The following is an 11,014-nucleotide window of genomic DNA, read 5'->3' on the forward strand; positions in this document are numbered from 1 at the left end:
ATAAAATAAATAAATAAATTTGCCTATCAGAATCTTCTAAAGCCATGACATCATTTTCTGGAATTGTCCAAGCTGTTTAAAGGCACAGTCAACTTAGTGTGTAAACTTCTGACCCACTGGAATTGTGATGCAGTGAATTATAAGTGAAATAATCTGTAAACAATTGTTGGAAAAATTACTTGCGTCATGCACAAAGTAGATGCCCTAACCGACTTGCCAAAACTATAATGTTTAAATGTACTGTTGAAGTCAGAGGTTTACATACACAGAGGTTTACATCCAACATAGGTTGGAGTCACTAAAACTAGTTGTTCAACCACTCCACAAATGTATTGTTAACAAACTAAACACATCCAGTAGATGTACACTAAACAGGTACATTAAAAAATTATTTAAACCATTACCATGGCAACATGATGGGCAGCCATTACTGTCTCACGCCAGACTAACAGCAATACAATCATTCTGTTCCCACAAAGCAGACCTTGTGGTGTGGACACACAGTGTTCACTATTACAGAAATCCACCAATCCATCAGCAGGTGGGATATTGTTGGCCTCAACACCTGTTGGCCTTGCAGGTTTCATCAGATAGTTGAAATAAATGGTAGTCATCATCATAACTATAATCATAGTCATAAAGCCACCTTTATGCCCGCGCCAAACTGTCCTGCCATTTAGATTTACTGTCAATGTGCCACACACACACACACACACACACACACACACACACACACACAAGTTCCCTGTGGGCACACCCACCCACACAGGTGTGTTCTACCTGAGAGCTCTACTCTGGCAGGCACAAAATGGCTCCCATCAGAAATGGCTGGGGGGGCTCTCATCAGAAATGGCTGGGGGGGGGGGGGGGGGGGGACCTCTCATCAGAAATGGCTGGAGGGGGCTCTCATCAGAAATGGCTGGGGGTGGGGCTCTCATCAGAAATGGCTGGGGGGCTCTCATCAGAAATGGCTGGGGGGGGGGGGTCCCATCAGAAATGGCTGGGGGGGGCTGTCATCAGAAATGGCTGGGGGGGCTCCCATCAGAAGTACACTGGTGAATTCTCAAGGGAGTACAAAGACACACACTGTACCACACACAATACGGCAGGTGTGGAAGACAAATTAGATTCAATATGAATTTAATCCCTCAATTTTCTAATATCGTCCAGAGAGATTAGCTGTTCACAACGTCTGACTTGTAGTTGAATGTGAAACTTACAAAATTTGCTCATTGCCATATGTCTTATTTAATGAATGATGACAGACACACCAGTGGAGGCTGGTGGGAAGAGCCACACGGGAGTTGGAATGAATCTGAGAGGAAAGGTAGCATGGTTTTGATGATAGTTTAATGGTGGTTTTGACTCAGAATGAATAACACCATCTAGTAATATTGCATAAGTGGCATGATACTGTGGTCTTTCTGTTCATACCACTGTGACCTGTGCAAATATGGACCACCATAAGAAAAGAAAACAAAAAACAAGGTAACTATGACAACGCAAAGAAAAATAAAATGCATACATTTTCACATTTAAAAAACAAGATGGTGAAAAAGTCTAATCTCGTCAGTAGTGACATATTCAAGTAAAAATGAAAGGAAAATCAACTTTATTTTCTAACACATTGGGTTTTAATAAAGTCGTAAAAGTTCTTCAACATAACATCACACCGTCTTGATTCACAGCCGAGCTGCAGTCTCTAAACACACTACTTTGATCATCTTTGATTACAGAATCTGAATGAACATTTTGATGAAACAGTATATGCCAGGTGGTTTTGGTCAACACAGTCGTTTTTCTTTTAGGTATAACTGGTCATCTCTGGTACATAAAAGACACTAAAAACAAATCTGATGGGAGATTATTATGGGCAAACGGCAGCAAAGCATCGATCATCATGTCACCAGAATAAAGCTCTTGATATTGAATGGTAAGGAGCATCATCATGTCACCAGAATAAAGCTCTTGATATTGAATGGAAAGGAGCATCATCATGTCACCAGAATAAAGCCCTTGATATTGAATGGAAAGGAGCATCATCATGTCACTAGAATAAAGCCCTTGATATTGAATGGTAAGGAGCGTCATCATGTCACCAGAATAAAGCCCTTGATATTGAATGGAAAGGAGCATCATGTCACCAGAATAAAGCCCTTGATATTGAATGGAAAGGAGCATCATCATGTCACCAGAATAAAGCCCTTGATGATATTGAATGGTAAGGAGCATCATCATGTCACCAGAATAAAGCCCTTGATATTGAATGGTAAGGAGCATCATCATGTCACCAGAATAAAGCTCTTGATATTGAATGGAAAGGAGCGTCATCATGTCACCAGAATAAAGCCCTTGATATTTAATGGAAAGGAGCATCATCATGTCACCAGAATAAAGCCCTTGATATTGAATGGAAAGGAGCATCATGTCACCAGAATAAAGCCCTTGATATTGAATGGAAAGGAGCATCATCATGTCACCAGAATAAAGCCCTTGATATTGAATGGTAAGGAGCATCATGTCACCAGAATAAAGCCCTTGATATTGAATGGAAAGGAGCATCATCATGTCACCAGAATAAAGCTCTTGATATTGAATGGAAAGGAGCATCATCATGTCACCAGAATAAAGCCCTTGATATTGAATGGTAAGGAGCATCATCATGTCACCAGAATAAAGCTCTTGATATTGAATGGAAAGGAGCATCATCATGTCACCAGAATAAAGCCCTTGATATTGAATGGAAAGGAGCATCATCATGTCACCAGAATAAAGCCCTTGATATTGAATGGAAAGGAGCATCATCATGTCACCAGAATAAAGCCCTTGATGATATTGAATGGTAAGGAGCATCATCATGTCACCAGAATAAAGCCCTTGATATTGAATGGTAAGGAGCATCATCATGTCACCAGAATAAAGCTCTTGATATTGAATGGAAAGGAGCGTCATCATGTCACCAGAATAAAGCCCTTGATATTTAATGGAAAGGAGCATCATCATGTCACCAGAATAAAGCCCTTGATATTGAATGGAAAGGAGCATCATGTCACCAGAATAAAGCCCTTGATATTGAATGGAAAGGAGCATCATCATGTCACCAGAATAAAGCCCTTGATATTGAATGGTAAGGAGCATCATCATGTCACCAGAATAAAGCCCTTGATATTGAATGGAAAGGAGCATCATCATGTCACCAGAATAAAGCTCTTGATATTGAATGGAAAGGAGCATCATCATGTCACCAGAATAAAGCCCTTGATATTGAATGGTAAGGAGCATCATCATGTCACCAGAATAAAGCTCTTGATATTGAATGGAAAGGAGCATCATCATGTCACCAGAATAAAGCCCTTGATATTGAATGGAAAGGAGCATCATCATGTCACCAGAATAAAGCCCTTGATATTGAATGGAAAGGAGCATCATCATGTCACCAGAATAAAGCTCTTGATATTGAATGGAAAGGAGCATCATCATGTCACCAGAATAAAGCCCTTGATATTGAATGGTAAGGAGCATCATCATGTCACCAGAATAAAGCCCTTGATATTGAATGGAAAGGAGCATCATGTCACCAGAATAAAGCCCTTGATATTGAATGGTAAGGAGCATCATCATGTCACCAGAATAAAGCCCTTGATATTGAATGGTAAGGAGCATCATCATGTCACCAGAATAAAGCCCTTGATATTGAATGGAAAGGACCATCATCATGTCACCAGAATAAAGCTCTTGATATTGAATGGAAAGGAGCATCATCATGTCCCCAGAATAAAGCCCTTGATATTGAATGGTAAGGAGCATCATCATGTCACCAGAATAAAGCCCTTGATATTGAATGGAAAGGAGCATCATCACTTTAGACTTGTACCACCCATCTCATATCCCATCTTGCCTAGCGTATATTGTTTTGTCGACATTTGGACAAGTTCACTGACAAACTTGCCGTTTCCATCAGGTCTGTGGTGACATTTTCTTTCCCGACTCACATAAAAAGTTTGGACGGAAACCTGCTTAGTGTTGGAGTTATTCTCATTTCTGGGTAAGGTGCAGAACACAAGGTACTAATATACCACATGCAGTGTAAAGATAATGTACTATAATGTTGCAGCAACAAGGTGAGTTGTGGACCTATAGTTTATCTGAAAGATACTATTGGAAGACAGTAGAACAAGATCTCCACATTGCTCATCAAGATGACTCATTATCTACTTGGAATGTCAACAGACGTGTAAACAACAACAACAACAATAAAAAGTGACCCAAATCTCCCTTTGAGGTGCTGTAAAGGCATTTACAAGACAACCGTTTGCTGTGACTCCTGATACAGTGTTGCTGTTGTATATTCTACTCAACTTCTCAGTGACCTCCAGAAAGAACAACAGTGAGAATATAAGCAACTAAAACAGTGCAGCAGCTCTCAAGTGTGTGTGTGTGTGTGTGTGTGTGTGTGTGTGTGTGTGTGTGTGTGTGTGTGTGTGTGTGTGTGTGTGTGTCTCAAGCAGTACAGCTCCGTAAGGCAAAACCGTTCTAGTAAGCACCGACAGTGTTCTGTGAACAAACAGTGATAAATGTTTAGGGTACCTACCTAGCATAGCATAGCTATTCTACAGGTATTCTGGTTCACTGTGTATTAATCTAGTGTCCCATTGTTGAGTCACAGAGGAAGTCCCCCTGCTTTTAGGGAGGTTTCTCTGGTCCTTCTTCTGGCTATGGCCTCCTGCTTCTTCCTCTCAATCTCCTCCTCCGTGCATCTCCCCGTCAGCTGACTGTTGACAAACACTGAGAAAACAAATCAGATGACATGGAAATAGGACTCGGACTGCAATTGAAAAGCTGATAAAGACAGAATGTGTCTACAGTGGCTGACGGACAAAAAGCACAGACAATTAGTGTAGCAATTTTTATGCACAAAAAGGTAACAGATTTACTCAGCCATTTACCTCCAAACCTCTCAGAGCCCTGACTCAACAGAGCCCTGACTCAACAGAGCCCTGACCCAACAGCCATCTATTTACCTCCTAACCTCTCAGAGCCCTGACTCAACAGAGCCCTGACCCAACAGCCATCTATTTACCTCCAAACCTCTCAGAGCCCTGACTCAACAGCCATCTATTTACCTCCTAACCTCTCAGAGCCCTGACTCAACAGCCATCTATTTACCTCCTAACCTCTCAGAGCCCTGACTCAACAGAGCCCTGACTCAACAGACATCTATTTACCTCCTAACCTCTTAGAGCCCTGACTCAACAGAGCCCTGACCCAACAGCCATCTATTTACCTCCTAACCTCTCAGAGCCCTGACTCAACAGCCTTCTATTTACCTCCTAACCTCTCAGAGCCCTGACTCAACAGACATCTATTTACCTCTTAGGTTGGGTCAAGGGCTCTGTTGGGTCAGGGCTCTAAGATGTTAGAAGGTAAATAGATGTCTGTTGAGTCAGGGCTCTGTTGGGCCAGGGCTCTGTGATGTTAGGAGGTAAATAGATGGCTGTTGGGCCAGGGCTCTGAGATATTAGGAGGTAAATAGATGTCTGTTGGGTCAGGGCTCTGTTGGGTCAGGGCTCTGTTGGGTCAGGGCTCTGTTGGGTCAGGGCTCTAAGAGTCAGGGCTCTAAGAGTCAGGGCTCTGTTGGGTCAGGGCTCTGTTGGGTCAGGGCTCTGTTGGGTCAGGGCTCTGTTGGGTCAGGGCTCTAAGAGTCAGCATAATACTAGAGCTAAACTGTGGTGAATTATTGTTTTGCCTTTTTATGGGGTGAAAAGCTCACCTTTGTTGCCGATGGCGACCGAGTCCGACAGATGTCTCTTGAACGATGACGCATGATGGGAATTTGAGTTTGGGAGGGTTCTTGCCGACATGGTCCGTGGCATGACCGACTTTGAGTTCTCCGCTTGGAAGGTTCTAACTCCAAGGGATCCTAGGCCAAATGTTCCCCAGCCTGGAGCACCCTTCAGCTGGGTAAACTTGCCCAGACCCTCCCCACTGCCTGGATGGCTCTGGGACGTGACTGTATGATGTCCGACCCAAACATTTCCTGCTTTCGCTGGAATGTTCCATCTCTGAAAGTGCACAGGGGTGCTGCTCCCATCTCCTGGTGCTGAGTTGGAGCGGCCAGACGTGCAGGTGGTTGACTGTTTACTGCTAGGACCACCTACAGCCGTATCCATAGTCACAGTCCCCTCTCTCGTTGCAGCCAGAGGGGCGGATGGAGGAGCTTTCGGTTTGCTCTCTTGGAGGCGGACCTCAGTGGTATCCGTGGTTACGGAGGCATCCTCGGACAGGGGCTGACTGTTGGAGATCCTTTCCACGTCGTCACACACCTGATACAGCAGTTCGTCATCGTCACCTTCATCGTCGTTCCAAAGCGACTCAGAGTCAAACAGGAACTGGAGGTCCTCCTCTGAGAGGTCTTTGAAAGCGGAGTCTGGGGCTGTGGCTCCACGTGAGGTTGGAGTTGTGGCTGTGCTCACCCCATCAGCCTTCCCTTCTGCAGAGTCTCTACTGTAGCCCCTACTCCCCACAGCCGCAGACACGCCGGGCCTGGGTCTCTCAGGCTGGACCTCTCCATCAGTGAGTAACGGTCTGAGGGCTTCTTTGGTTGTCGGAGCCATATTCACCTGGAAACAAAGGTTGGGCTCCAGCAGGAAAGTGCTTCTGCTGGTGGGCTTGGGTTTAGGACATGGCCCAGTGAGGCCACCTCTGTTTGAGGGTTGAAGGTGTATGCTTGTCCCCTCCCAGACAGAGTGAGAGGGCACGCTGATAGGATTAGAGGTAGTAGAGGAGGGTGGTAGGGTCTTCTCTGTATCTGTCAGCAGCTGTGTGTGGTCTCTGTCAGTGCTCAGAGTCAGTGAGCTGCTGGGTTTGGGGGACAGCGTTTTCAGCCCCTCGGGATTCTGGGTCATCTCCAACACGATAGGGTCATTGAGAAGGTCATCATCCTCCCAGTCAAAGTCCTCGTCTTTCGCCACAGTCGTCGTGGCGTTCCACTGTCCTACTTCCTCTTTACCAGTACGAGCCGATGAACCAGACGTGCTTCCCCCGCCAGGCTTGACCTCCGACTCTTTGACGAGGTCATCGGCAGTGAGATGGCTGACCCCAACTTGAACCTTGACCTCCTGAGAACAGGTGGAGGCGGTCGACCCTTGGCTGAGCCGTCCGGTGACTCGCTGTGTCGGCCCGTCGAACAGAGCGTTAAGCTCCGCCTCTACCTGCTGGGCTGATGATGACATCGTCGGGCACTTGGGTTCCTCCCCGGAGCGGTTGTTGTTTATGGTATTGTTTGTGTGTTCAGCACTCCTCTTCTCTCGGTCCTGCTGGTGCATGTTGATGTCAAACTGCCTGGCCAGCTGCATCAAGTCCTCCACTGAGCTTTTCCTGTAGAGAGGAGAGGATGAAGTGAGTGGATGAATGAACAAGGAAGGCATAATGAATATATTGAGGAACCTTTGAAGAAGCTAGTATAAGCACTATCAAAATATCTGAACACAAGAATGATCTGATCAAGAGAACTACTGGAAAAGACAAAACTATTGGAGGAGAAATAAGCCTTACATGTCAAATAAAATGTTTTCAACCTGACAACACAAGTGATTTGTACAAGTTCACTCACCGAGTGGATTTCTTCCTTGCTTTGGGCGGGCGTACCTCTGGGGTACATGGGACAGCACTGTCCCCAATCCACTGGAGCAGAGGACTATCCACAGAGACATGCTGGGCATCCTGGAGAAGAAGACATGGTTTACAACAGCTGGTTTGTGTGCTGTGACCAACCTAAAGCTCTGGGGGTACATTCAAGCCAGGGATGTGGCTTTCACCTCCAGTGCTTCAAGAAGAACCAGATTTAGAATGTCTCTTTGCATCCACTGAAACAAATCAACACAGTAGAATGCAGTCTTTTACATTTTAATATAACGAGGCCTTTATATCCACAGTAACACATGATTCAAAAACACGTCGGTGCTGCAGGGTGCCAGCATCTATTCATTTATCTTATGTAACTAGGCAAGTTAGTTAAGAACAAATTCCTATTTACAATGACGGCCTATACGCCCATCTTTCAATGGCCCTCAGTGACACGGTGAACATGTTTTATATACTGACCTTAGGGGCGATCCGATTGACAATGTCTGATATCTCAACAACTCTGGTGTTGCCGGGCCCTTCGCCTGGAGAATAAGGACAGCAACAGTTAGGACTTCTGATGGCACATATACATAGTAACCACAATCCCTTTGGGCACAAAGGTCACTAGGGGAAACTGTGAGTAGCCTGTGTGTAGGCTCTGTGGAGGAATGAAACACATGACCTATCAACTGGCTTTGAGAAGAAGAACAAAAAGATGGGTGGATCGAGGATGACTCGTGATGGTCTGATAGGTGTGAGGAGAACGAGGAAGAGGAGGAATGAAGGACAACGTTATGCTAATGTTAAAGCTAAATCCGCATTTTGCTCATCAAGTGACTTAACAACGTACCACTTCTAGCAGGAGTAGGTGATGCCGGGTCCCATATGATGTCTTGTAAAATATCTCCATCCCCGGGGGAATCAGCAGTGTTGTTTAAGCCCGTGTATCTGCCCCTCGCTCGTCGTTTGGGGGTCTCCAGATCTGATGGGAACGAGACAAACTGTAAGGTCACTAGACATACTAAATAGGCGAACAACAAAATGGGGTCTACCTGGTCACGCATGAGTACAATAGGGAGAGCATCAGCGCGTGTGGGACTAGGGGCTAATGCATTGTTCAGTTATGCATGGAGTCATGTCATGGTGGAATGCTCTGTCACCAGAGGTTACTCAGTAATGTATAGAGCCATGTCATGGTGGAATGCTCTGTCACTAGAGGTTACTCAGTAATGTATAGAGCCATGTCATGGTGGAATGCTCTGTCACCAGAGGTTACTCAGTAATGTATAGAGCCATGTCATGGTGGAATGCTCTGTCACTAGAGGTTACTCAGTAATGTATAGAGCCATGTCATGGTGGAATGCTCTGTCACTAGAGGTTACTCAGTAATGTATAGAGCCATGTCATGGTGGAATGCTCTGTCACTAGAGGTTACTCAGTAATGTATAGAGCCATGTCATGGTGGAATGCTCTGTCACTAGAGGTTACTCAGTAATGTATAGAGTCATGTCATGGTGGAATGCTCTGTCACTAGAGGTTACTCAGTAATGTATAGAGCCATGTCATGGTGGAATGCTCTGTCACCAGAGGTTACTCAGGGAAAAAGTCTGTTTAGGTTATTTAAAAATATATTTTTTAAAGCTATCACAGCACCTCTCCTCTTTCTGAAGATATATATATATATACATATTTTTTTATTTAACAAGGCAAGTCAATTTAAGAACAAATTATTATTTACAATGACGGCCGACCCCGGCCAAACCCTAATGACGCTGGGCCAACTGTGTGCTGCCTTATGGAACTCCCAATCACGGCTGGTTGTGATACAGCCTGGAATCGAACCTGTAGTGACGCCTCTAGCACTGAAGATGCAGTGCCTTAGACTGCTGTGATAGAGCCTGGAATGGAACCAGGGTCTATAGTGACGCCTCTAGCACTGAGATGCAGTGCCTTAGACTGCTGCACCACTCGGGAGGCCCAAAATCTCATCTAACTGTATATAAGAATATGAATATGTATACATGAATAGTGTGTAAATATTAATAGTGTGTAAATAGTATTTTTGTTGTCTCTGTGTCTTTCTAATATATAACTCTTATTATGTTTTATATTTGTATATAATGCCTTTGTCTATAACTGTTTTGTACTTTGTAATTTATTTGTACTTACTCAGGAAGAGTAGCTGCTGCATTTACTGTAGTTAAAGGTTCAAATTAAAAAGCTAATGGGGATCCTAATAAACAAAACCAACGTTTTGGAACGTTCACATAGAAATAGAACGAGGAATCACATCAGCTCTATACATTGCATTTCTATCTGCAACGTTGAAGAACGTTTGGCAACTGAACGTGGCCCTTTCTAGCTACGTCTATGCCCAGCTAATTAACGTTAGAGCTGTTTATCCTGCAACCTACACGAACGTTTGCCATAGTTAGCTATTGAGTCTAGATGTTGTTAGCAATACCATTCCCGTGCACTTTTAGCAACCATCTTACCTTTAGACCGAGTATGTGGTGACTTCCTGACAGAAGGTGAAGATTGGGGAGTCAGTTTCTGACTTTTACGCGATTTGTTTGTTCTCAACCTTTTTTGTGAAAATGTGGAACCATGACTCCAGATTTCACTTAAGTCATTTGAGCCAGTGTTATGGTCGTGCTTTCTTGGATTTGGCATATTTCGCCGTCAGTTTTCTTGTTCATCATTTGACTTGACCATTTAAACGCAAATGTAATCGTTTGTCATTATCCGATTGCTTATCTTCGTGGGTAAAAGTGTGCGGTGTTTTTGTTCAGCACGTACGCCGCCATGATGTTGTGACGTCACGCCAAAACGCATAAACCTGATTGGTTAATAGCGCCTTACCCGCTCCCTCTGCAAAAGTGAAGTTGCCCCCAGACACTGAACTGAGATCAGTTTTTCGATTTCACTCACTTTTTTTGTCAAATAAGAGTTATGGCAACTAGGATGTTTACTAGTTGTATTTACAAGTGATGCTGATATATGTTAGAACACGGGCTTTGTTTATCAGGACGTTTTTGAAGTTTATTTGCAATAGTGCATATATATATTAAATACATCAAATCAAAGTGTATTTGTCACGTCCACCGAATACAACAGGTGTAGTAGACCTTACAGTGAAATGCTGAATACAACAGGTGTAGTAGACCTTACAGTAAAATGCTGAATACAACAGGTGTAGTAGACCTTACAGTGAAATGCTGAATACAACAGGTGTAGTAGACCTTACAGTGAAATGCTGAATACAACAGGTGTAGTAGACCTTACAGTGAAATGCTGAATACAACAGGTGTAGTAGACCTTACAGTGAAATGCTGAATACAACAGGTGTAGTAGACCGTACAGTGAAATGCTGAATACAACAGGTGTA

At 44.0% G+C, this 11,014-nt stretch overlaps 1 protein-coding gene across 1 annotated transcript; it reads right to left on the bottom strand.

Moving 5' to 3' along the window:
* Positions 1-1,333: 1,333 nt before the first annotated feature.
* LOC109876980 (ewing's tumor-associated antigen 1) lies at positions 1,334-10,444 on the bottom strand. Its single transcript, XM_020469308.2, has 6 exons — positions 10,122-10,444; positions 8,477-8,608; positions 8,104-8,168; positions 7,613-7,722; positions 5,771-7,377; positions 1,334-4,785 (listed from the first exon to the last, which is right to left on the bottom strand). Exons 1-6 carry the CDS (start codon positions 10,297-10,299, stop codon positions 4,661-4,663), a joined length of 2,217 nt encoding a protein of 738 aa, XP_020324897.2. The 5' UTR covers positions 10,300-10,444; the 3' UTR covers positions 1,334-4,660.
* Between the last annotated feature and the right edge of the window lie 570 nt (positions 10,445-11,014).

The sequence above is a fragment of the Oncorhynchus kisutch genome, unplaced genomic scaffold (assembly GCF_002021735.2).
Source record: "Oncorhynchus kisutch isolate 150728-3 unplaced genomic scaffold, Okis_V2 scaffold4086, whole genome shotgun sequence".
Lineage (NCBI taxonomy): Eukaryota > Metazoa > Chordata > Actinopteri > Salmoniformes > Salmonidae > Oncorhynchus > Oncorhynchus kisutch.

Coding starts and splice junctions, on each gene's coding strand:
- LOC109876980 (XM_020469308.2), bottom strand. CDS start 10,299: ATGCCAAATCCAAGAAAGCACGACCATAACACTGGCTCAAATGACTTA. Junction 7,723..8,103: donor TCAATCGGATCGCCCCTAAG/GTCAGTATATAA, acceptor CTTCTTCTCCAG/GATGCCCAGCATGTCTCTGT. Junction 4,786..5,770: donor GGTCGCCATCGGCAACAAAG/GTGAGCTTTTCA, acceptor TTGTTTTCTCAG/TGTTTGTCAACAGTCAGCTG.